Source organism: Theropithecus gelada, chromosome 3, assembly GCF_003255815.1.
Source record: "Theropithecus gelada isolate Dixy chromosome 3, Tgel_1.0, whole genome shotgun sequence".
Classification (NCBI taxonomy): domain Eukaryota; kingdom Metazoa; phylum Chordata; class Mammalia; order Primates; family Cercopithecidae; genus Theropithecus; species Theropithecus gelada.
The window spans coordinates 49,746,577-49,773,800 of NC_037670.1; the positions used below are offsets into that span (position 1 = coordinate 49,746,577).

The 27,224-nt window shown below is 57.5% G+C and overlaps 1 protein-coding gene and 1 long non-coding RNA gene across 6 annotated transcripts in view; one reads left to right on the forward strand and one right to left on the reverse strand.

The window, feature by feature from the left end:
• Positions 1-1,163: 1,163 nt before the first annotated feature.
• Positions 1,164-27,224, reverse strand: part of PRKAR1B (protein kinase cAMP-dependent type I regulatory subunit beta) — a 180,833-nt gene continuing 154,772 nt past the window's right edge. For 4 of the 5 annotated variants that reach the window (XM_025378438.1, XM_025378440.1, XM_025378437.1 and 1 more), the window contains 2 exons: positions 3,340-3,421; positions 1,164-2,546 (listed from right to left, as the gene is read on the reverse strand). In XM_025378438.1, coding sequence (XP_025234223.1) covers positions 2,374-2,546; positions 3,340-3,421 — 255 coding nt within the window. In that variant the 3' untranslated portion in view covers positions 1,164-2,373. The remainder of the gene's footprint in view (positions 2,547-3,339; positions 3,422-27,224) is intronic. The other variant, XM_025378439.1, reaches the window with a different exon arrangement.
• Positions 13,923-18,772, forward strand: LOC112620177. Its single transcript, XR_003118485.1, has 2 exons — positions 13,923-13,975; positions 18,256-18,772. It is a non-coding gene; the product is annotated as an uncharacterized LOC112620177 (long non-coding RNA).

Consider the following 27,224-nt stretch of genomic DNA (forward strand, 5'->3'; position numbering starts at 1 on the left):
GCCACCACACCTGGCTAAGTTTTTTGTATTTTTAGTAGAGACGGGGTTACACCATACTGGCCGGGATGGTCTCAAACTCCTCACCTTGTGATCCGCCTGCCTCAGCGTCCCAAAGTGCTGGGATTACAGGCGTGAGCCACCGCGCCCGGCTGAGTTTTGAGAGTTCTTGATCGATTCTAGGTATTAGTCTTCTCTGGGATACATGTGGTTTGAAAATCTTTTCTCCCAGTCTGTGGTTCGTATTTTCATCTTCACAAGATCTGTTGCAGGTGTCAGTTTTTAATTTTGATGAATTCCAATTTATCAAATTCCCCTTTCATGGACCAGTGTCAAGTCTAAGAACAGTTTCCCTACAGTTTTATGTTTAAGTCTGTGATCCATTTTGAGTTAATTTTTGCATAAGGTGTGAGACTTGGGTCAAAGTTCCTTTGTGTTTGGCCTGTGGATGTCAGAGCCTGAATCTCCCCAAGTTTCTCTCCTGCAACCGTTATTCACTGTTGCTTATTTATTGAAATGTTTCCTGCAGGCCTACTCAGTGCCCAGTTGAAAGAGATCCTGGGGGCCTGAGGTGCATGAGTGGGCTGGGCCTGCCCTTGGAAACCGAGTTTACCATCGGGTAAATCCTCCAGAGGTCGAGGGCACCCTGGCCCTGGCACACACTGACCCCTCCCGGGGCAGCCTTGGGATCTGGGTGTCTGTGTCAGGGCCCACAAAACAGTCACAAGGAACAGGACCACCTGGGATCATGGCAGGATGTGGACCCTTGCGTGCAGAGACAGGGAGCTGGGCCCTGTCCACTTGGCCACACTGGGACACGGCGGTGGGCAGCACGAACCCTCACGTATAGTGACAGTGCTGAAATGAGAACGTCTGGATACACAGGGCTACAGAGGGTGGACAGGTGGTTCCTCGGGCTGGAAGCGGGAGCTGTTGTTTAACGGGTACAGAGTTTCCACTTGGGAAGATGAAAGGGCTGGACGTGGACAGTGGTGATGGCTGCATCACGCTGTGGATAACGCCACTGCACTGGACACTTCAAAGTGGTTAAAATGGTAACTTTTGTGTTATGTGTATTTTAGCACCATGAAGAAAAAGAAAAAGAAAAAGAAAAAAACTCTTATCTACAAAAGACTTCAGACCAAGGCCTCCCAAGCTGGGAAGAGGTACTTCATTGCACATTTAATGGTTCATGCAGCACTCAGAGCAGAGATAAGGTGGGGCGGGCTCACAGATCCATAGGACACCACAGGCACAGGCGGGACACGGCGAAGTGGCTGGGGCTGGGTGGGGAGGGGCCCCACGCATCGTAACCGCCAGGAGGGGAGGGGCTGCAACGTGTGACCTCGGACCAAGGACAGCCTCCCCGGGACACAAGGGACGGGAGCAACATCGGGTGAACTGCATGGCCTCACTTGTCTTTCGGGGCACCCAGGAGCCCCCTGGGGAGCTTCTCTGCACTGGCCTCACCCCTTTGGGCCTAGCTGGCTCCCATCATCACCTCAGGACCCAAGATGCATTTAAGGGACAAGTCGGTTGGGCGGGTTGGGGAGCGTGGGGCCCATGGCTGGCTTGACTTCTGCTTTTCCCTAACATCAACTCGCCCTGGGTGGACTTTCTAAGAAAGGTGAGAACAGGCTGCTGGAGTCCCACCAGCCCCTCCCAACGGAACTTCGAGCCCGGCCCCCCTACTGGGGTCTACCTGCGGCCCTGGCCCTGGCTCCCAAGACAGGAGCCCCGTGTGTCTTGGTGCCTGGCTTCCTCTCCAGTTAGAGGCAAGATCAATCTCACAGCCCAGAGACTCTCCCACTCCGGCATCCGCAGCAGGGCCCCCTGGGGAGGTGGGGGTGCGGTGGGATGTGGTGGGGAGGGTGGGGGCACACATTTGCGGGAGGGGCCTCGACTTCTTTCTTCAGCCTCATCTCCCCTGGGGGGCAGCCCCTTTGACACACTCTTGCCCCCACTCGGACCTCGATCTGGGGGACCTGACCTCACAGGGTCTCCAGGCCCCAGGGGCAACGTCCTGGCCTAGTTCTGGGCAGGACCCATCCTCAAGCATCTCCAGGAGACTGGCAGGCGTGGGATGGGCCCCCCAGGACAAGCCCGCAGAGGCAGCCAGGGAGGTGTGTGGGGAGGAAGCTGGTCTGTCCCTTTCTTGCTCTTGGGATGCGCTTTGTCTGCTTGTCCTTTGATTTGGAAATGCACAAGGTGATTATTTATTCCAAAACGTGACTCCGGGGAAGGGGCAGTCCTCAGGCTGCCGGGACCCAGCCCCACCTGGCCCACACCTCACACGGCGGCTCCCGGGCCCCGACACAGACGAGCACGGCACGGCCACCACAATGGGGAGATGCGGCTGCAGGGTGGGGGCTGCACTCAGACAGTGAGGGAGATGAAGCTGTTGTAACGCTGAATGTTCCTCTTGAGGATCTCGGAGCAGGGCCCCAGCACGCGCTCGAAGCGGGGCCGGTCCAGCTTCACACACTTGAGGGGTCCCCGGGCCACGACGGTGGCCGCCCGGGGCCGGTTCAGCAGCAGCGCAATCTCCCCTGGGAGTGAAGAGAGAGGTCAGGGCCCGGCCTGGGGGCCTGGGGGTCCTGAGGCCGCAGCAGGGAAAGACTGCACCCAGGACCCAGGAATCGTCTCCCTTTCAAGGGAAGGATGTGCCAGGCATGTTCGAATTTCAAACAAACTTGTAGCATGAGTATAGCCCGAGAACTATTTGGGATATACTTATGCTAATGAATTGTTTATTATCTGAAATTCACATTCAGCTGGGCATTGTCCTGCACTTTTTTGGGCAATCCTGCAAGAATGCCCAGGTGTGCCCAGGCCTCCCTCAGGACCCAGATCCCCAGCTACAGGAATGCCCAGGTGTGCCCAGGCCTCCCTCAGGACCCCAACCCCCAGCTGCAGGAATGCCCAGGTGTGCCCAGGCCTCCCTCAGGACCCAGACCCCCAGCTACAGGAATGCCCAGGTGTGCCCAGGTGTGCCTGGGCCTCCCTCAAGCCCACCCACCCCCAGCTGCGGGAATGCTGGTGGCTGAGGGCTACACTGTGCCCCCTCATCCCAGAAGCAGGAGGCTGCCTCCCCCAAGGTCATGCCCTCTGGGGAACCCCACATCCAGGGCTGGTTGCTCCTGGGGATCCAAGTCTGGCCCTGGAACCTCAATTTGGGGGAACAGGACTGAGCCTTCTGTTGCAGCCACACTGGGGCTCAGCCAAGCCCGGCTACAAGGCCCCACGGAGGCCCCCCAGTAGCTCCTCACCTCCAGGCCCTTCCCAGGACCCCAAATGAGACTGCCACAGCCGTGCGAGGGAGGGGACACCCACTGGACTCACCGAAGTAGTCAGAGGGCCCGAGGCGCCCCACCTCCACGTACTCCTCACTGGGGGACCGGCGCTGTAGCACGGATGCGGTGCCCTGTGGGTGGAGGAGGAGGGACGTGAGCGCCAACCAGGCGGGCGCAGGGTGGGACGGACGCGAGGGGTCACCGCCCAAACCCCCACCTCCCACCCGGCTCCTTCCCTCGGAGCCACCAGCACATCCAATGCTGCCGCTTCTCCCCTTCCTGGCACCTGCGGCCAGGGCGTCTGAGCACCGCAGGACCTGCCCAGAGACCGCTGTCCGGCCTGGCCCAGCTCCCATTTTTGTTCAGAAACACAGACAGCTCCTCGAAATGGAACTCACCGGCCTCCCACACCTTCGCTGAGGCGAGCGGAGGAGCCGGGTGGGGACGCGCTGGGACCTTCCCTGGGCTTCAGTATCTTTGTCACAGGGCTGCCAGGCTCCGAGCTGACCTTGGATCCACTCTCAAGGACTGGGAGCTCATCCAGGCCTCCCCGGGGGAATGGGGCGCTGGCTCAGGGTCACACGCCCACTAAGCACCCCCCTGACCCCCACACGGGGAAGTGGGGAGGGGTCTGCGGGTTGCCCAGATCAATGATTAACCCAGAGGCCGTGGGCAGAATATCACAGGGCATCGCCGCAGAACGTGCCACGCACAGATCCAGCCTGCGGACGGCGGGGCCGGGGTAGCTAAATGTCCCCTGGACTCTGGTCCCTCCAGGGCCCCAGGTGTGCAAGCCGTGGCCTGGCACAGGGAGAGTGTGGACTGTGTGGCCAGACGGGGCTGCCACGTCACTGTTCCCCACCCGACACTCCCCTTGCCGGGAACCCAGGACTCTTCCCCTGACACCTACAGTCGCTGTGAAGACACATTAGAGAGGCTTCCTCTGAACAGCCGGGGAAACGGTCCGTTCTCAACACCAGACACCCCCAACAGGTGTTATGAATGTAGCTCCGTGGCCGGCCCTGCCTGCCGTCGGCCTCAGACGCTTCCCAAATTCCACTCTGAGCAGCTCTCTCGGCACCATGCTCTCACCCATCCCTAGTCTTCGGAGGCAGGGCCCTGTGTCTGCTGCAGAAGTGCACCTGCGTGAGGAAGGTCACCATCCCATTTTACAGCCAGGGAAGCTGAGGCCCAGGAAGGTGGCGGCACCTGCAGCCTGGCCCTCCAGGGCCCAGAGACAGTACCATCCGGGTACCCAGGGACCACGTCCCCACAGCCCCGGCCGACCTGGCAGACCGCGGCCCTCTCAGAGCAGCTGCTCGTGGAGAACGAACACTTCATTTCAAGGTGGGCTCCGTTCACCCCGGCTCACCCAGACCCAGCCTCATCAAATGCCAGCCAGGCTGTGCCTGGGTTAATGAGTAACTCCCCACCTTGCCACAGTCTGGGAGAGACGTGGGTCAGGAGACCCTGCTGGTGCCCGCCATGCCTGGAATCTCCAGGCACCAACTGGCAGCCCCTCTGAGGGCCAGACCCCCGCCCGGGCCCCTGATCTGGCCATGGGGCCACTCAGCTCCCAGGCCTCTGCCGTGTTTATGAATCCAGCTGATGGATGAGCTGGATGTGTAAACAACAGACTGGGCGGCCGAGTGCCGTCACCGTAGGCAGGGGGAGACAGGGAGCGTGCCCCCAGCCAGGTGCCCACAGACTCAGACCCCGGGCACCGGAGAGAAGGAAGACTCCTCGGGCCCCCACCCATGGGAACAGCTCCCAGCCCTCCTCCCGGTCCTGGCACTGGCTCAGACCAGTCCCAGGCACAGCTCTGGGCTCTGAGGACCAGGCGGGGGCAGATGGTGGAGGGTGAAACTCGTGGGCTCTGAAGCCACCGGCCCCAGCCTTCCCAGAGGTAAGAACTCTCTGCTTCCTGGTCTTCGAAGCTGTGGCCACTCTGAGAATTTGGTGCAAGAAAATTTGGTCAGACGGCGTCTGGAGCAGTTGGGCCGAGCCCCCGCACAGGAGAGCCACTGTGAGCGGCGTTATTTGGACGGCCTTGTCCGGACAAGATGCGGACGGATGCCACTGATGCGCCCTTTGTGCCTTTTTTTTTTTTTTTTTTTGAGACGGAGTCTTGCTCTGTCGCCCAGGCTGGAGTGCAGTGGCCAGATCTCAGCTCACTGCAAGCTCCGCCTCCTGGGTTCACGCCATTCTCCTGCCTCAGCCTCCCGAGTAGCTGGGACTACAGGCGCCCGCCACAACGCCCGGCTAATTTTTTGTATTTTTTAGTAGAGATGGGGTTTCACCGTGTTAGCCAGGCTGGTCTCGATCTCCTGACCTCGTGATTCGCTCGTCTTGGCCTCCCAAAGTGCTGGGATTACAGCCTTTGTGCCATTTCTAACAGCTTTCTGTTTTAGAGCTGGGATTATTTTCCTCTCAGAATCCAGGTGATGAACCTGACGGCCTCTGGTTCACAGGATTACTTGGTGAAACCTGGACGTGGAGCAATGCTCGGGTGCTTTTGACCTCAAATAGCAGAAAACCCAACTTGAGGCTGCTAAGGTCGAATAAAGGCCCACGGATCCCACAGAGTCAGAAGATGGGGGGGCCACGGATCCCACAGATCCCACAGAGCCAGAAGATAGAGGAGGCCACGGATCCCACAGATTCCACAGAGCCAGAAGATGGGGGGCCACGGATCCCACAGAACCAGAAGATGGGGGGACCATGGATCCCACAGAGTCAGAAGATAGGGGAGGTCATGGATCCCACAGAGCCAGAAGATGGGGGGCCATGGATCCCACAGAGCCAGAAGATGGGGGGCCACGGATCCCACAGAGCCAGAAGATAGAGGAGGGCACGGATCCCACAGAGCCAGAAGATGGGAGGCCACGGATCCCACAGAGCCAGAAGATGGGGGGCCACGGATCCCACAGAGCCAGAAGATGGGGGGCCACAGATCCCACAGAGCCAGAAGATATGGGAGGGCTCCCAGGCCCATTTCATGGCTTGGAGGTGGCAGGGACCCAGCCTTGCTCTCGCCTCCTGCTCTGGGACCTCGGGGAGGTGCAAGGTCCTCAGTCAGGTCCCTCACGGTGGCACAGAGGCTGCCATGGCTCCGGGAGTCACCACAGGCCACCCCCACACCATCAGCAGAAAGAGAGAACCTGCCTCTGTCTCCTGCACTTCTCCGCTCAGCAGTGGGAAAAACCATTCCAGAAACTCCTGGAAACTGCCCCTCGATCCTCACTGGCCACAGCGGGTCTCACGCTTGCCCTAAGCCAGTTGCTGGGGAATGTGACCCGTGGGACTGGACGTGCCCCGCTCTGGGGAGGGGCTGAGGATCGGGATTCTGCCAGCAAGGAAGAGGCAGGGATGGGTCTGGGGAGCCCCCACGGGGTTGCTGTGCCGACTGTTCCCGGACACGCCACGCTTTGTCCCTTGTCACGCTGTCTGGATGCAAGAGCACACTGGCCGTGCTCGGTCGTCTCCGGAATCCAGTTCTAAGTGGTGGCACTTCCTAGAGGCCATCTGGAAATGAGCGGCATAATGACCACACAGATGATTTTTTAAAATTGGGGACATTCTCATTCTTCACACACCCTGACAGGAAAGGATGCTTGGATACCTTCAGGTTGGACCCTTCTCTGAGGATCTGGAGAGATGCGGTTTGTAAACCTCTGCCGTCTTTCCCTCCAGCCTGGCCAGGGAGGTAGCTGCTGCACCCTAGACCTTCACACGCCCCCTCTTTCAGGGCCCCTGCACGGTGTGGGGGGCATGAATTTCTCCACTTCGCAGATGGAAGCCCAGAGAGGTTGAGCAACTTGGCCAAGGCCACACAGAGGTGGAGCCAGCCAGAGTCCTGCCGCCTCTACAAGCAGATGACATCCAGCCCCACCGGAAGGCTGCGGCCACCCGTGGTGGTGGCCAGCACACGTGGCTCACAGGCCCTGTTGCAGGAGGGGTGCTGCGGATTGGCAGAGGGGAGCCGCGGATTGGCAGAGGGGAGCCAGGGAGGCAGACCCAGGAGGCATGGGCTTGCAGCCAGGCCCCCCTCCTCGAGGCAAACCCAGGTGCCCCTGCTCCAGGGACTCAGCCAGGTACAAGCTGTCTTCATCCCTCCTGAGCTCATCCCAGCAGCACAGCCCCCTCCAGGCCCCCGTCTCCCTCTTGCATCTGCCCCAGGAGCGGCCAGCACTAATTTCGCTGCAAGGACGCTCAGCTCCTGGCTGTCCCCGAGCTCCCAGGCACCCCCAGGCCCCCCTGCACCCCTGAAGCCTTTGTGAGAACCACCATGAAGCCCCTCACCAGAACACCGCTCATGTGGGCGTGTTCCTGCTTCCCACCAAGAGTGACTGGACACCCATCACATGCCGGGCACCGTTTTAGGCCACGGAGGAAACTTCCGGAAACCAACTCCTCAGAGGCACACCAGACGCCACCAAAGCAAACCCGCCAGCCCCCACCCCAGTCACCCCCAAACACAGCTTCACTGAGTTTCCGCTACAACGCAGGTTTGCCTGATGTGAATGCAACCCTGCAACGGGGGGCCTTCAGATAATTAGAAGGGCCTCTGGGGATGTCCAGGAACACAGTCACAAAATGGGATAAAACACTGTCAATAACGCAGAACAACTTTCCACACGGAGTCATTCTGCTTTTGGAATTTGTATTCTTAGGAGTCACTGCCAAGACGGCCAGCAGGAGCCCCACTGGTGAGGCAAAGGGATCGGTCCCCAAGGCGTCCGTATTCATCCCCCAGGAAGGGGCTGTGGCACCGCTGGATGGGAGGGGCCAAGGCCGGAGGAAGGTGTTCGGTGCCTGTGGATCGGGAACAGATTTCCCCCCCATGCCTCCAGCATGTCGACCCCCCGTCTTTAAGGCCAAGTTCATCCTTTTGCCTTCTCCAAACACACCCAATAGAGCTGTGTCTTGAGCTCAGACGCCATGTTTCTGGAATGGAGAGGGGGACACTGCCTCTGTCCCTGGGGCCGGGAAAGTCTGGGTCATAAAAGACAAAGGTGCCTCCCCCGGCTCCCAGGGTACTGAAGGGTCTCCGTGCAAAGCCACCGAGTTCACGTGAGCTAAATGCGGCCACTCAGCTGCCCCTTGCCCTCCCACAGCCGACCCCCACCTCTGACCACCCGAGCTAGAGAACCAGACGCGGCCCCTCCCACCCCTGGCCTGGGCTGGGCAGCTTCCGTTTCCAACCGGAGTCAGGGAGGAACCGGGAGGAGGGGAGCATGGTCTCCTCGGTGGAGTCTGGTGGCCACGGGACTCCCTCCTCCTGCCCTCTCATCTCCACTGGGATCAGCAGCCAAGGAGGGAAAGAGGCAGGACCCTCGGAGGCCAGCAGACCTGGGTTCAAATCCCCTCCCCACGTCTCAGCCGCATGACACCCATGGCCAGGCCCCTGGTGGAGCCACACGTCAGGAGGGCCATACGGGACAGACGTTCGCCCACCTGACACACACAACCACCACTTCTCAAGAAAGGGAGACATTTCTCTGTTCTTCCCACCATACTGTTGCAGGGACTATTTGTTACAGCAGCTCGGCCTCTCTCCCTAGCTGATACGCCTGCACACTGACGGTGGTGACAGTCCCCGTCCTGTGCCTGCCCACCCGTGGGCATCTGTGCCAGATGCCTGAGTCCAAGAGCAGAAAGACAGGGAACAGCAGAGGAAGGAGACACAGGACAGACATGGACCAGGAGGGGTAGGGGTGCCGACCTCCAGCTGGCAGAATCCAGCACTCCCACGACATGGGCAGCTGCCGCAACCACCGCACGCCCTCAGTTTCCGGGAGGCCCAGCTTGAGACGCGCCACGGTCTCTCAAGCCGTCGAAAGCTCTGGAAATAAACGCTCCTGTCCAACTCCACTTCCCAGACTGCCGCAAGGCAGCACAGACGCTCTCAGGAGGATTGAGAGTCTGGGTTTTTTTGGGCTGGAAAAACATGCTTGCCAAAACTCTAGGTCACACTCCCCAAATTTTCTCAGTTATTGATTCTAACCCGACTCTAAAAATAACCCAGTGGCACAAACCTGGGAGGAGACACCGCAGAACGTCCTGCCCTGGCTGTTTTATCCTGTGCTGGCCGTTTTGTTCTGTCCTGGCCATTTTGTCCTGCCCTGGCCATTTTGTCCGCAGCAGGGGAATCACAAAGGATTCATTTTCCTTGCAACTATTTTTATTTTTTAAAATTTCCTGCAAAATCAGGTCAGACATGGTGGCTCATGCCCATAATCCCAGCACTTTGGGATGCCGAGGTGGGAGGATAGCTTGAGGCCAGGAGTTTGAGACCAGCCTGGGCAACAGAGCAAGACCCCATCTCTTAAAAAAAGAAAAAAACACAAAGATGCTGGGGTGTGCTGGCACCTGCCCGTAGTCCCAGCTACTCAGGAGGCTGAGGTGCGAGGATCGCTTGAGCCCAGGAGGTCGAGGCTGCAGTGAGCTGTGATTGTGCCACCGGACTCCAGCCTGGGTGACAGAGCGAGACCCTGTCTCAGGGAAAAAAAAAAAGAAGAAGAAGAAGAAGAAGAATGAGGAGGAGGAGGAGAAGGAAGGATGAGGAAGGAGGAAGAAGGAAGAAGAAAGAAGAAAGAAGAAACAAGAAGGAAGAGGAGGAGGAGGAGGAAGGAGGAGGAAGAAGGAAGAAGGAAGAAGAAGGAGGAAGAAGGAAGAAGACAGAAGACAATTAAAATTTCCTATAAAATCGAAACCAAAATCAACTTTTTGATTTTCTACAATGGGCAGGTATGATTTTGATCAGAAGGAAAACCAGGCCAGGCGTGCTGGCTCACTCCTATAATCCCAGCATTCTGGGAGGCCGAGGTGGGCAGATCACCTGAAGTCAGGAGTTGGAGGCCCACCTGGCCAACATGGTGAAACCCCATCTCTACTAAAAATACAAAAATTAGCTGGGCATGGTGCGTGCCTGTAATCCCCCCCCAGCTACTGGGGAGGCTGAGGCAGGAGGATTGAATGAACCCCAGAGGTGGAGGTTGCAGTGAGCCGAGATCGCGCCACTGCACTCTAGCCTGGGCAACAAGAGAGAAAGTCCATCTCAAAAAAAAAAAAAAAAAAAGAAAAAAAAAAGGAAGCAAGAAGAAAGAAGAAGAAGAAGGAAAACCAGCCAAGGTCTTAGCATCAGCCCCCTTGGAAGGGGTCCCGGCTTCCTGTCCCTTGTCACAGCCCCTCTTGCCCGGCCACGAGCCTCCAACGCTTCTTCGGTTCAGAGTTCAGTCGGATCACAGAACTGGGGGCAGACGGGGAGACAGGGTCCCTCCCCTTGGAGCCAGTGCTCCAGGGAGAACCTGGTGCCACAGGCGTAGACGGCGGCCCTGTCCCAGCCAGGTTCCCGTGGACACAGACCACTGGCCTTCCTCAGAGCTGCCGAGGCATCTCCCTTTTGTTTATTCTTCCAGGCACACCTTCGGTCACTTGTCCACTGCATTAGGGCTGGGACTACAGCTGTGAACGAGGAGGCCACATCCCTGCCCGGACCAGGACTCGGCATCCGGAGGGGAGGCAGACGCAACCCCACAAGGCTACAGGTGCCTGATGCCAGGAGAGTTGAGATCAGTCCAGGGGGCGGCCAGTGAAGGCCCAGCCACCAGCAAAGTGACCTCTGAGCTGAGACCTCAAGGGCAGGACGAGCCAGCCGGAGAAGACCTGGGGGCTGCGTCCCAGGCCGAGAGAGGGGCTGGTTTCACGGCTGGGAGGAGAAGAGGCTGGAGCAGGGGGCAGGGCCAGGACGGCGGCTCAGGGCAGTCAGCAGGGGCCTACTCCATCTCAGGGCTAGTGGTCACACTTCCTCACGCCTGGCAGGAGCCCTGAGGGGTACAGGAATGGCTCCCCAATATACGAGGACCCCGATCTGGGGCGGATGCCAGGGAGGCACCAGAGCCCAAGCCCACTGTGCTCACAGTCCAGACCAGAGACCGTCTGGACGCCCCCCGGGAGGAGACACGCGAGGACGCCCATCTCTTCCTATGTGAGACGTCACACGTGTGTGCAGGCAGTGAGCCGGAGTCCTGAAGCACACTGTCGAGTCAGGGAGGCCAGGAAAAGGCCTACACACCCCAAGTCCCTTACGTGAAGTTCTACGAGAGGCAAATATATTCATTTTATTTAAATAAATATTTTAGGCTGGGCACGGTGGCTCACACCTGTAATCCCAATGCTTTGGGAGGCCAAGGAAGGAGGATTCCTTGAGCCCAGGAATTCGAGGTCAGCCTGGGCAACATGGCAAGACCCCACCTCTACAAAAAGTAAATTAGCTGGGCGTGGTGGTGCTGGTGGTCCCAGCTACTCAGCAGGCTGAGGCAGGAGGATCACTGCAGCCCAGGAGTCTGAGGTCAGCCTGCAACATGGCGAGACCCCATCTCTACAAAAAGTAAATTAGCTGGGAGTGGTGGTGCCTGTGGTCCCAGCTACTCAGCAGGCTGAGGCAGGAGGATCACTACAGCCCAGGAGTTGGAGACCAGCCTGGCTGGCAAAGCAGGACTCTGTCTCTAATAATGACATGGTTAGGCTGTGTCCCCACCCAAATCTCATCTTGAATTGTGGCTCCCATGATCCCCACATGTTGTGGGTGGGACCCAGGGGGCGGTAACTGAATCATGGCAGGGGGTGGCAGTTTTATAAGGGGCTTTCCCCGCTTTGCTTAGCTTTCATTCTCTTTCCTGCTGCCCTGTGAAGAGGTGCCTTCCACCATGATTGTAAGTTTCCTGAGGCCTCCCCAGCCAGGCAGAATCACAAGTGATTCAACCTTTTTCTTTATAAATTAACCAGTCCTAGGTATTTCTTCATAGCAGTATGAGAATAAACTAATACAAAGAATAATAATACTACTAAAAATACTTTAAATGAAACTTAGTGTCACTCCCATAAATGGAAACTGCCATCCCTTTCCATAAATTAAAAAGTAACTAAAAGATTAAGCACAGCTAGGCAGGAGCTGGAAACCTGTTCAACACACAAGCTCAACCCAGGCTTCCTCCTGGCCAGAACAAATGGGACTGAGGAGGCTCCTGTCCTGCACGTTGGGCCGGGCCATCAGCACCAAAATCGAGCTGCAAACCAAGAGTCGAAGAGTCTGGGTCCAGCCCCAGCTCTGCAATGCGCCAGCCAGTCTCAGGCAAGGCCCGTAACTTGTCCAGCCTCAGCTGCCTCATCTGTTAAATGGGACACCACCAACCAATGTTACAGAGCAGCGGTGAGGCCCAGTTACCAGCTCGTCCAACGAGACAGTCATCACGAGGGCTGCGACCGTGAGTGAACCTGAGTGGACAGACACCAAATGCCTTCTCAGAGCCACAGTGGCCACAACACATTCCTCCCTCCAGTGAGACTCCTCAGAGCCTGGACAATTCAGCCTCACTCCAGTGCCTTCATGTTTCCTGTGCACACACTGCCTGCCTGTGCGCTTCTGGACTTAGGCAGAAGCAGAATCCTACACATATGCACACACACGTGAACACACACACAGATGCACACTTGTGCACGCAAACACCTGCACACACACACACCAGTGCACACACACATTGGTACATACATACATGCACACACACCCCACACACAGGCAAACACAAGCACAGGTGCACACACACCTGTGCACACATGCACAAACAGGCACATACACACCTGTGCACACACACATTGGTACATACATACATGCACACACACTCCACACCCATGAAAACACAAGCACAGGCGCACATACTAACAGGTACACACACACCTGTGCACAAAGGCACATGCCTATGCACACACACCTGTGCACACACACCTCTGCACACGTGTACAAACACACACACGCATGCCTATGCACACACACCTCTGCACACACACCTGTGCACACACACCTCTGCACACACAGGCACACACAAACACACGCACGCATGCCTGTGCACACACACCTCTGCACACAGGCACACACACCTGTGCACACACACACAGGCACACATGCACACATCACACAGATGGAACCAGCCCCCACCTATAAAGCACTCCCAGGTAACTCTGTGATTTCTCCTGAATAAACCGCATGGATGTATTTTTATGTTTTTTTAAGCAATTGTTGGAATAACTGTGTTTACCACACGGAAGGCAATTTCACTCAAAGCTCCCTTCCACCCAAATCCCTTTCTGCTCCCTCAGGCGGTGACTCCTCGGAGCACTCCTGAGCTGTGCGCGGCTCCAGGTGTCTTGGAGGTGGCCGAGCTGCTCCTCCGCTGTTTGTTTCGGGAGCCTGAGCCACTTCCCTGCAATCGTCCCCTGCCCGCTCCTCAGGCCCGGCCGGCTGAGACGGCGCTGATGTACGTCACACACCCTGGGCTGCAAACTGTCCTCGGAACAACAGTGAAAACACACTTCGGCGGGTGAGCTGCCCAAGGTCAGCTCCTGTGCCAACGTTTAATGGATCATCCATGAGGTCTGGGGCCCGGCAAAGGCACGGCCCAGCAGCTTCTGTGGGAAAACAGGCCGTTCCCGCGGATGTCGGCGCCAGGGCTTGGGGCGGGAACAGGTGCAGGGCTGTGTCCACCCCCGCCTGCATGCCAGAGTGAGGCAGGCCTGGCCCCGTGTGAGAAGAGCCTTCCCTTCTGCAAACCCAGTTATTCCCTCAGTTCTCTCTGCAGCCAGGCACTGTCCATCCTGGGACCTACGTGGCTGTCGTGGAAGCCCCCGTGGGTGCTCCTGGTGCGGCCGGTGGGGGTGAGATGCCTGTGGCTGTGCCAGCTCCCACAGTTAGGCGAGAAGCATGGAAGGAGAGGGGCATGGCTGCCCAGGCCCTGCCCTCAATGCCCTTCCATGGCCCTGCCCTCAATGCCCTTCCGTGGCCCAGTTACTCCCCACCATCTGTGTGGGAGTCTCTGCAGCTTCCGGGGAACCAGGGCGAGCACAGGCCCCGAGCTACAGAGGCTCCGGCTGCCTGCCAGGCGGGGAGGTGGGGGCAGCCATTCCTGCTCCAGCCCCAGGCGCCTCTCGGTGGTGGGGGGGCGGGCGTGGGAGCTCACTGCCTGTCACAGCCCTGCCTGAGGTTCGTGTGGCTTCAACCCCAAGCGTCCAAGTGAGGGCCCTGTCGCCTCCAGCTCCACAGGCACAGCCCAGCTCTTCGCCTGCCCCAGTTAGGCGTCTCTGTTCAAAGGACTCCTCCCAGATGATGGCAGACACCTCCCTCGGCCTCACCTCCCAGCCAGGGGTCACCAGCACTGAGGATTCTGCCCCCTGCAGAGCCTGGAATGCGTCCCTTCCAGCCCTCTCCACCAGGCCTGCACCGATCACCTGCAGGTGGGCCAAGCCCTGGCCTCCAGGGCCTCACACCCTTTCCTCCATCACTGCCCCTCCATCCGCCTGGTCACACCAGGTTCCAGAAAGAGCTCTAAAAGGGTCTGTTTCACACACAGATCACAACCAATCTGCCCATCACAGCTTCTCGGCCAGCAGCATTTCATCTTCCCTCCAGTTGTTCTCTTCCTCCCTGGATCTTCTTTGCAAGGCCTTGAGGTCCATGCCCCCTAACCATGACTGCCCCCAGCCATGCTGACCCCCAGCCAGGATGCCCTGACCCCATTTGAGATGCCCAGACCCCAGCGGAGATGCCCAGACCCCAGCGAAGATGCCCAGACCCCAGCGGAGATGCCCTGACCCCAGCTGAGATGCCCAGACCCCAGCGGAGATGCCCAGACCCCAGCGGAGATGCCCCGACCCCAGCTGAGATGCCCCGACCCCAGCTGAGATGCCCAGACCCCAGCGGAGATGCCCTGACCCCAGCTGAGATACCCTGACCCCAGCAAGATGCCCAGACCCCAGCTGAGATGCCCTGACCCCAGCAGAGATGCCCTGACTCAGTGGAGATGCCCTGACCCCAGCTGAGATGTCCTGACCCCAGCTGAGACGCCCAGACCCCAGCTGAGATGCCCTGACCCCAGTGGAGATGTCCTGACCCCAGCTGAGATGCCCAGACCCCAGTCTGCCATTTCAGCTGTCGCTTTTTCAGCCAAGTCTCAATCTTTGGATGAAGAGACATTGAGTCCTTCCAGGTACTGACTAGGGTGCTGGACACCAGACACCTAATGAGTGCTGATGAAATCTCCATTGTGACTTCGCAGCAACCCTGACTCTATCCACACACCAGCACCTCTCATCCCAGGAGAGCCTGGGCCTGGAATGGACACAGCTTCTGCTTCCTGGGATCAAACATGCTCCCAGCCCTCCAGGCAGCCACCCAGGGCAGGTGCAGGTGGGCAGGCGCCTGGACCCAACCCGGAGCTGATGCCCCATGCCCTCGGCCCCCACTCTGAGGGTCCTCTGAGAGCACCTGCCAGGTCAGGCTGCACGTCCGCCCCAGGACTCCCCTCCATGGGATACCCCAGTTTTCTTTTCCAATGAGCCTGAAAACCCTCCACAGTCTGCGTCTGCAGACACCATTCCCTCTGCCAGAAGGAAGAGGAAAGGAAGGGGTGCCACTGCTGAGAGCCCAGGCTGTGCGCTGTCCAGTCAGCAGGTGTCCAACAGCCCCCTGGCTTGGGTGGGCCAAGACCCACAATGTCCCAACCCCAGAGGGCCCCAAGCTGCTCCAGCCTCTGCAGCCTCTGCACGCTGTGTGTGTGGGCATGCATGAGTGTATGCACGTGTGAATGCGTGCACAGGTGTGTGTGTGTGTTGTGTGCACAGGTATGTGTATGCATTGATGTCTGTGTGCATGTGTGTATGCACAGGAGTCCGGTGAGCATGTGTGCATGTGTGCATACGTGCATGTCTGTGCAGTGTGTGCGCATGGGTCTGTGTGCACTGTGTATGTACGTGTGTGCTCAGGTGTGCCTGCATGGATGTCTGTGTGTACGTGTGTGTGTGTGCATGGGTCTGTGTGCACTGTGTATGTATGTGTGTGTGCTCAGGTGTGCCTGCATGCATGTCTGTGTGTACGTGTGTGTGTGCGTTGTGTATGTACGTGTGTGGGCATGTGTGCACACATGCATATCTGTGCAGTGTGCAAGTGTGTGTGCATGGGTCTGTGTGGACTATGTACGTGTGTGTGCTCAGGTGTGCATGCATGCATGTCTGTGTACGTGTGTGTGCATGGGTTTGTGTGCACTCTGTATGTACGTGTGTGTGCTCAGGTGTGCATGCATGCATGTCTGTGTGTACACGTATGTGTGTGCATGGGTCTGTGTGCACTATGTATGTAGGTGTGCATGTGCACATACATGCATATCTGTGCAGTGTGCAAGTGTGTGTGCATGGGTCTGTGTGGACTATGTACGTGTGTGTGCTCAGGTGTGCATGCATGCATGTCTGTGTACGTGTGTGTGCATGGCTCTCTGTGGACTATGTATGTGTGTGCGCTCAGGTGTGCATGCATGCATGTCTGTGTGTGCATGGGTCTGTGTGCACTATGTAGGTACATGTGTGTGCTCAGGTATGCGTGCATGCATGTCTGTGTGTGTGTGTGCATGGGTCTGTGTGCACTGTGCATGGGTCTGTGTGCACTGTGTAGGTACATGTGTGTGCTCAGGTGTGCATGCATGCATGTCTGTGTGTGTGCACGGGTATGTGTGTGTGCAGGTGTGTTAACTGTTACAAGTATATATGTGTGGGTGTATGCACAGGTGTGGACGTGTGCAGGTGTCCATGTGTCCATGGGTCAGTGCGCATGGGTGTGTGGACAGGCTGTGTGTCAGTGTGGGGTGTGTATGGGTCAGGGTGTGCACAGGCATGCATGTGTGTGCACTGAGATGTGTGTACATGTGTGTGCACAGGTGTGCCTGTGTGTGTCCATGTGCGCATGGATCAGTGTGTGTGCATGGGTTGTGGGTGTGTATATGTGTATGTGTGTGCATTGGTGTGCACGAGTGCACACTTGCTGATTATGTTCTAAAGAGGCAGAAAGCACTTTCGAGCCTGGCCCAGCTCCAGCCTCCTCCATTAACAATTCAGCAGCCCTCCTCTGCCCGCTCCCCACTTCCTGTTCTGATCCTGGTGTTCCCGAAGGGTCTCCTCCCTCCCTGTTCAGTTTCCCCACAGAGATCATAACCCATGCAGCCACCACCCCATCATTCTGGACCTGCCCCTCAGCCCAGTGGGCCCCTCTGGGTCCAGCCAGAGCCGTGGCTCCTGGACACCCCTGTGGGAACCTGAGACTTGGAATCTGGACCGATGGGAGGTGGGTGGGACACATGCCACCGCCCCCAGCGTCAGCCCTCCTCCCAGGTCCTGAGCCAGCCTCAGGCCTCCTCCCAGGTCCTCCTGGGGCTCCATGGCCAGCCTCAACATCCACCCTGGCTCCCTCTGGAAGGACTCTGTGTTCCCAGCAATCCTGGCCCTGTCTCCGTGGCTCGAAGCTTTCCACCGCCTTCCAGGCAAGCCCACATCCTCTCCATGTGGGCAGTCACACACTCAGGTCCCCACCCCACCGCACTCAGGCCCTCGACTCCAGCAACAGTGACACCTCTGTACCTCTGCACACACTGCTCCCTCAGCCTGGAGGGGCATTCCTGGGACTCTTCCTGCAGCACTCCCAGAAACTGCCCGGGGTGCCAGCACTGACTCTGGCAGTGCCCAGATGCATCTACAAATCCTCACAGCTCAGGGGTAGTGGGATCTGCCAGCCAGACCGACACACCCAGGGCCCAGGGCACTGGCCCCTGAAAGCACTTCCAGAGTGAACTCCTGAGACAAGCATGTCAGCTTCGGAGGGAGGAAGTGTTGCAGGTGGATGCCCCTCAACCCTGCATCTGGGAGGGGAGCCCAGGGGTATTTTTCCACCGTCCCTGAGTGGAGATTTATGGAGCTGCCCATCCTGGGAGCCACTGTCTGGGAACCCAGGAGTGACAAGTGACAGGTGTTTGTATTCACCTGCCTGGCGGCTTCCTGAGCTTCCACCCAAGGAGGGGTGATTTGAATTTGCTCAGCCAGGACCGGAAGGAGGGTAAACCTAACCACACGCTTCATTTCATTCCTTCAGGGTTTCACAGGAGGTGGGAATAAGACCGGAATAATTCCAACAGATGCTCTGACCATCCCTCATGGACCACATGCACTCTTGGATGCTGAAGAGCCGGCTGGGGTCTGGGGCAGCCTTTAGGGGTTCTTGGGGTCCCAAAAGGTGTCCAGCTCGGATGTCTCCAGGAGCAGATCTTTCTGGAAATCTCGGACACCACGGGGGAGCACAAATGCTGGTCTTACTACTAAGCAATGTGTCCCTCAGATCCAAAGGACAGCAGGTGACCTGGGTGCAGCCACAGCCAGCTGCCACCCCTGGAGTCCCTCATGAAGCACTCAGGGCAGAATGCATTGCTGCCTCAGCCCCCTTCAAAGCCCAGGCCCAACACTGCACCAGCTCCTCGGATACTGCCCGTCTGCCCAGGGAGAGTCTCATGCTCAGAGAGGCTATAAATACATGCAAGACAGGCAAGAGTTTCCGTCGCCAACCAGAACAGCTGACCAAAAGGTGAAAGAAACCTCCCATGGCAGCAAATTAATTGATTTTTATCTTGCCTGAATTGCTATTTAAAACTGGTCTGGTGATTGTGGGGAGTTTCCGAAGGACTCAGCAGGACCGATGAGGCACATGGGACGTTTTCTGGGCCCCTGCACAGCTGCGGTGCTTGACTGCAGTAGCTCGGGCTCCCTGAGGGTCTGGACTTCAGACTTGGCTCAGCTGAGTGGCTGAGGACATGCTACCTCACTTCTCCAAGCCTCAGTTTCCCCACTGTAAAATAAAATAAACTTATCCAGAATCCACCAGGTTCTGGGGAGATTTAGGCAAGGATGTGGGTATCCCTGGAACACTACCAAGGGCTTTACCTCTGCAAAAGGCTGGGGGTTATCAGCTGGTGAGGTCTGAACTCATGGAATTTTCCTCTCAGTGTGTTTTCTCATCGGACAAATTGGGAGAATAATAGTCTTTACCTTGCAGACTCATAAGGATTAAATGAGTTAAATATGGAAATGTTTGAGACAGAGTAAGAGCTAATAAAGTGTTAGTCACCACCACCACCACTTTTATCATTGCCATTACTATCATCACCACCATTATCACTATCACCATCATCACCATCCTCACCATTACCTTCATCACCACCACCTTCACCATATCATCACCACCTCCACCATCACCACCACCACCATCATCACCATCACCACAACCACCATGGCCATCTTCACCATGCCCATCACGATCATCATCACTATCATCACCTTCATTATCACCATGACATCATCATCGCCATCTTCACCAACTCATCATCACCTTCATCACCATCATCATCACCATATTCACCATTTCGTCACCTCATCACCTCCACCAGCATGACCACCTCCACCATCATTATCACCATCACTACCATCACCATCACCACAACCATCATCACCGTCTTCACCATGACCATCATCATATCACTTTCAGCATCACCATCATGATCATCACCACCACCATCATCGCCTCTACCATCACCATCACCACCTCCACCATCATTGTCACCATCACCACCATCATCACCATCACCACAACCACCATGGCCATCTTCACCATGACCATCATGACCACCACTACCATCACCTTCATCATCACCACGACATCACCATCGCCATCTTCACCAACTCATCACCACCATCATCACCACCATATTTACCATTTCATCACCTCATCACCTCCACCATCATCACCACCACCACCACCATCATTATCACCATCACCACCAACATCACCATCACCATAACCATCATTGTCTTCACCATGATCATCATCATCATCCTCACTATCATCACCGTCACCATCATGATCACCACCATCATCATCGCCACCACCATCACCATCGCCTCCACCATCACCATCATTATCACCTTCACCATCACCATTATCACCATTACCTTCATCACCGTTGTTATCACATCACCTTCATCACTATCATCGTCACCATCATCCAGCACCTTGATCACCATTGTAACCTTCATCACCATCACCTTCATCATCACCATCACCTTCATCATCACCACCATCATCACTATCACATTATCATCACCATCTTCACCATCTCATCACCATCACCTTCATCACCATCTTCACCATCTCATCACCTCCACCATCATTATCACCATCACCACCACCATCATCACCATTTTCACCATGACCATCATGATCATTACCTTCATCATCACCATCATCTTCATCTTCACCATTATCAACACCACCATCACCTCCCACCATCACTATCACTGTCATCCCCTTCACCATCACCATTATCACCATTACCTTCATCACCATTGTTATCACATCACCTTCATCATCATCACCATCATCAACACTATCACCATCATCACTATCACCTTCATCATAACCATCATCACTATCACCATCACCATCACCTTCATCATCACTATCACCATCACATCACCTTCATCGTCACCACCTTCACCATCACCACCATCACCATCATCATCACCATCACCTCCATCATCACCATCATCACTATCACCTCCATCATCATCACCATCACCTTCATCATAACCATCACCATCACCTCCATCATCACTATCACCATCACCATCACATCACCTTCATCATCACCACCTTCACCATATTATCACCTCCACCATCACCATCATCACTATCATCACTATCACCATCATCATCACCATCATCACCATCATCACTATCACCATCATCATCACCATCATCACTATCATCACTATCACCATCATCACCATCACCTCCATCATCACCATCACCATCATCACTATCACCATCATCATCACCATCATCACTATCATCACTATCACCATCATCATCACCATCACCTCCATCATCACCATCACCATCACCTCCATCATCACCATCACCATCATCACTATCACCATCATCATCACTATCACCATCATCTCCATCACCATCATCACCATCATCATCACCATCAGTGGCAGCAGCAGCAAAATAAAAAATAGGCTTGGCTGGATAAACACGATGGGGGCCATTCAAACAATGGAATATTAGCCTTGAAAAGGAAGGATGTTCTGACACCTGCTAGCAACAACACGGATGGCCCTTGAGGACACTATGCAAGCAATATGTCAGTCACAGAGGGATGAATTCTGTAGGATCCCCTTATACCAGGCAGTAGAGTTCAGACTCATAGACGGAAAGCAGAAGGATGGTTCTACTTTCTAGAAGGGCTGGGAGAGGGGGATGAGGAGTGTGTGTTTCGTGGGGACACAGCTTCAGCCTGGGAAGATGAAACATTCTGGAGATGATGGTGGTGACGGCTGCACAGCAATGTGACCTGCTTAATGCCACTGAACTGTACACCTAGAAATGGTTATGACGGTAAATTTCATGTTATCTGTATGTTATCACAATTTTTAAAAATAAAACATTTTTAAAAGGGCTTGGCCACTGGAACCTTAACTCACTCCACCTATGGCCTCAGTTCACACTGCCCCACAGTCTCACCCATGCTTGGGGGTCATGGCCAGGGCTGCTAAACACCCCTTCGGTCTGGCCCCGCATGTTCCTGCCCCGTCCCGGAGGTGTGGCCGAGCCACAGGGTAGGTGACCTTGTGTTCTGCTTGTGGGGAAGCTGCCCCCTCAGGAACCTTTACACCAAGTTCCTCCGGCGGCTGACTCTGGGGACGGACAGCGGGGCCAGGAGGCCACAGCTGTGGGACCAAGAACCTGGTTGCTGAATCAGAGAGACATGCATGGCCAAATTTAGAACACAGGAGGACAACTTCCTCCCAGAGACCCATTGTTCACCACCTGGAGCTGGCCCTCCCCGGGCGTGCGGATTTCCCAGAAGGACCAAGTGCCCAAGGGCTCCGGCCCCACTCAACATCATTAGAAGGTCTGGGAGGAGGGGAGCAGAGGGGCCGCCCCCACAAGGCAGGGGATGTCCACAACCCACTGCCTGCATGACCACAGCCACCAAGGCCAGCCCCCGCTTCAGTGGGTGGACGACCGTGGGGTGCTGCAAATTGATTTGTCCAGAACTGCGCATCTGTTAGGATTTTCCCAGCCAAAACATCCGTCTTTACGGCAATGGTCTTTGCATGGTGCTTAACTCTCCTCATTTTGCTGCCAGGAATCTGGTCGGGGTAATCCGGGACCTTGGAACCGGCCACTGCATTCCACATCTGTCTCGTCTGGGAACGCCTGCGCGGCGGTGCCCAGAGATACGGGTGGGAAACAAGATCTGGAAATGTCTGCAATGGAAAGCCGGGGCCCGCGGGGGGTGGTTTGGTCTCTGGGAGGGGAGGGTTGAGGGGAAGGAGAAAGATGGTGCCTTTTATAGATTTTTTTTTTTTTTTGGTGGAGGAGAGGGTGTTAAACTTTTTATAATGTTGCTTACATTAACAAAAAAATCAGAAAATATCAAGGCAAAGGTACTCGTCAAAGGAGCCACACAAATGGGACCATCCTTTGCTGAAGACACATCAGCATCCCTGTCTCCGTCCGCAAGCGGCATTTACTTGAAGAATTACTTTGAAGGTTCTTGTCTCCCAGAGCAGAAGCCCCAAGCGTGAGCTGACCGAGGCCTCAGCCTCACACCTGGCCCTCTATCCACACGGAGAACAGCTGCGGCTGCCCCAGTTCACATGGAAACTCACTTAATGCTGAAAGGCAAGTGAAGACGTCCCATGCCTTTGGGAGAGCAGTTGTCCCCTCGAACCATCTCACAGTTCAGCCGGATGCTGGGAAGCTCTTCCCAGCCCCCCAAGCTGCTGGGCCGAACGTCCAGCTCACTGGGAGAGGGCAGCCGTGATGTGCCCGGGACACAGCCCCTTGTGCACAGGCCCTGGGGGAGCTTTGCTTCCAAAAGGGGCATGGGAGGTACACAGCCCCCTCCCCTACTCCAGGGATGACAAGGCTGCCCTGCAGCAAGAGGGATTCGGGTCAGAGCCGGGTGGACTTGTGTGTCCCTCTCGGTGGGCTGTGGCCACTGGAGCACTTAGGAACCCACCCCAGCAGTGTCTCAGTGGAGCAGGGGCACTCGCAGCCTGGGGGAGGGATGCTGGCACCGCAGACAGCAGGCAGGGTGAGGCCAGAACCCCTCTAAGCCGTGAAGAAGCTCTCACACCTGTAATGACCCCGGCTGGCACGGACAGGGCCCCACGGACAGGGCCACCCCAGGGCCAGACCCTGAGGGCCCCGGAACCTCCACTGTCCCCGCGCAGATGTCCGCGTGCACACGGTCCACACAGGACCCAGGTGGAGGGCTCGAAGCCCAGCCCTGGGGTTCTGGAAAAGTGTTTCTTCCAGTCCAGCCCAGAAGGAATGTTTTTATTTTCCTGCTAGAGGCCAGGCCAAATGGGCTCCCGTTCAAGATGCTCTGAGATTTCCCTCAGACAGGGAAGACTTGGCACCACGCACAGTGACCACTGGGCAGAGGCCAAGCCCAGCGCCTCGGTGGGCCTCACCTGCCCTGACCCGCGAGAGGAGGGAGGACACACGGCCGGTGCAGGTTCCCCCACAGGCAGATACCCCCAGGCCTCCGGAAGGTGGACCGAAGGCTCCTGGTGGGGCCCTAAGGCCAAGGCGGGGGCCAGGGACGTGGTTCTGAGCACTTCTCATTTGGCTCTCGGAGAAGGCTGCGGTGTCCCGGCAGGATGTTCCAAAGTAACTTTCACACCCCTCGTCAAGGAGCTCAGGGGGCGTGGGACCCTCCCCTGCCCGGGGTTTGCAGCTCTGCCCTCCTGCGGCCTTGCCCCACCCTCCCCCACACGTGAGCTCCTGTGTCCCTGCAGCTGTTAGAATGCCCTCCATCTGGTGGACTCCTACTCCTACTTCAATACCCGGTCCCCTCCACCACCCAGCAGTCCCCGGGCCCTCCCCCATCTCCTGCCATCCCCTCAGGGTGACTGCCCTGCGCTGTGGCCGGCCTGCTCCTGTCAGGTGTAGTCTCCACACAGCACGGCCCTTGGCAAAGCAGCTGGACTATTTCTCTCCTCTGCAAATCAGCCTCCAACTCCTGCCGTTGCGGCCGTCACACCCAGAGAAACACTGGTGTTCCAACCCCGGTCAGCAGAGCTCTGCAACCAGAGCCCCCCAGACTCGCCCGCCCGTTCTCCCACCTTGGACCGCTGCCTGCATCCCAGCATCCAGGCCCCTGCCTCACGGCCACCGCAGGGCCACGGCCCCTCCACACTCCCTGCAGCCCAAGCGACACCACTCCGGGCGGTCTCTGCGTCGGGTCCTGCTCCATGTCTCTTCCAAGCCCTCACGTCCTTCCAAAGCATCTCACGCCCATAGGACGCCAGCCCAGGAGAGAGGACAGGGGGTGTCTGCAGTCTACAGCATCTCTCCAGCCCCGGACCAGAGCTGATGCCTGGGAAACACGTATGGCTTAGATCCCTGTGGCTCCTGCAGACCTTCCTCCAGACAGCGACCCCAAAAGAGAGACATGTAGGAACTGAAAGGGCCACCCTAAGTAAGCAGCACCATAAGCAACGCTTCAGAATGTGGCATGGCACTGGCACTGTCCCAGAGACCCCAGCCAGGAGCCTCGTGGCGCGGACCGGGTCTATCTGAGACCCCAGCCAGGAGCCTCGCGGTGCAGACCGGGTCTATCTGAGACCCCAGCCAGGAGCCTCGCGGCGCGGACCGGGTCTGTCTGACACCCCAGCCAGGAGCCTGGCGGCACAGGCCGGGTCCCAGCTGACCCCACACGACGATGGGGCAAGCACGGGGTTCCCCCAGAGGTCCTGTTTTGCAGAGGTCCCCTTCCTAAAAGCATCCAGCAGTGACCAGTGGATTCTGAACAATCGGCCACCCCCTGGTTCAGGCGTCGGCAGGGAGGGGGCGCGGGGCTCTGATAAGCCAGGAAAAGTTCCCAGGCCCAAAGACAGCTTTGCAACGTGTTGTTCTGCAGTTGCTTCAACGTTGTGGACATTCATAAAATTAATTTGCGAAGAGAGAAGATAAACTCCATCTAGCGTTCCCATGGCAACGCCTCCCAGGCCACTGCTGCCCTGGATGGGAGCAAGCTGGGGAATTTCGGTCTCGGGACTTTTACATGGAACCGGCTCCCAAGGTCCAGCTGCCCCCAGGCTGTGGGGAGGTCTCCGGGAGGGGAACTCCAGGGGCCTGGAAAAGCAGGCGTGCAGCCCCCATGCAGGAATGCGTGGAGGGAACCTGAGCTGGTGCCCGGGCGGGCAACGCCCCACCCAGCCCTGGCCGGATGTCACTCCACCCTCCCGCCCGCGGTGAGGTGACGGAACAGCTGGACGGTCCCCGCCTCCAGGAGCCCGCGCAGCCCTGGCACACGCTGCCGCCTCTCTGCTAGGCCCTGGACGCCGCTCTCACCGGGGAACGAGCTGGGTGTCCACCCGAGCCGGGCACAGAAATAACACCTCTGCCCCCATTGCCACAGGACCGAGGACTCTGTCCCCATTTAGAGCTCCTGGGGCCCGGGGCTGTTCCCCAACCTTCGGTAAGAGCCCCTAGAAAGATCCGGTTCCCCTCACCCCGAGGCCGACGGCAGGTGCAGGCCTCACAAGGATGCAGGACGCCCAGGCCCTGGGGCTCAGGGCTCCCGCTGATGCACACGGTGCGGTGGACACTACGGCTTTCCATCTGCACGTCTGCAGCTCCCAGGTTCACAACCCACAGGCCTGCGGAGGAGCGACTGCTCAGTCTGCTGAGGATATTTCCCAACAGCTGTGGGGATCGGGTGTCTGAGGGGCTGGCAGCTCCCCACAGCTTCAGAGACAGCGGGCGTGACCCCGTGGGGTCAGGGGCAAGGAAAAGCAGCCTCCACCCAGGAGGGGCCCGGCTCCTGCAGACAGATCCGCAGGGGTCCCGGGAGTTGAGGGTCATGCAGCCCGGCCCTGCCTTCCTGGCTGCCTCTGTGGCGCCCCGGCTCAGCTCTGCAGTGGAGTTGGCCCGAGGCCTGCAGGTGTTCAGGCCTCACAGGTGTGAGCAGGGGCAGTTTCCACACCTGTGCGGGGCCAGGGTCCCCACACCTGAGGGAAATCAGCTCCCGAAACAATCGCATCTTCGGGCAGAGCGGGCACAAGGCACCGCAGGCTGCCACTGCAGACGGGGCCGGCCCTCACTTTGTCCATCCTGGAGAGCCGAGGGGAGCAGGAGGCCCTGGGTGAAGGACGGGCGGGGGGAGAAAAGGGCGAGGCGGGAGCTCCGTGGCCCTACAGGGATGAGGCCTCATGCACAGGGCGTCCTCAACCCACCAAGGCCACGATTTACAAAACAATGTGCTTTAGAAACTGCTGGAGGAAGAAGGACAGAGACCAGACAGGGCAGGACGCCGGCCTCAAGGAGAGTGGGGGACCGCCATCTCCTCCATGCGCTGCTTCAAGGAAAACAAACGGTGGCCACGAGAGCAGCCACCGAGCCTCCGGGGCCTGCCGAGAAGCCGCCCCACCGGCTGGGCGCCGCCGCACCTGTCTGACGCTATCGGTGGCCGCCCTGGCTGCACAGTCCACAGCTGGAAACCGCAAAAGGCTCCAAAGCGCGTCGGTTCTGCGCCTCTGATCCCCGCATCCTGGGGCTGCACTATGACTTGCCAAATTTGGCTGATCACAGAGGAAAAGCAAAAAAAATCCAGGTTGCCAAGGAGACCCTTTCAAATCCATTTTACAGTGCTGTGAAAGCGATACCTTCCTCTCAGGTCGAGTTTCGTTCCCGAGGCCGTGCAAGGCGCTGTTTTATGTGAACCTGAGCAGCCCCCCTCACCTCCCCTCCCGACCCCCACACACACTCTGTCAGCGGTCAGGGCACCCTGCACAGCGCTCCGCTCTCCCCACATCCCCCTCCTCAGAGCCTTTCTGGGAAACCCGTGCAGCGGCGCATGGGGGCTCCTGGGGAGGGGGCAGCCAGCGTCTGACCCCAGCACCCCTCCTGGGGACTCTGCAGGGAGCCTGTAGAACCCTCGGCTGTCCCCAACACAAAACCACACTGCTGCACAGCTGGGTGAGCCCCCC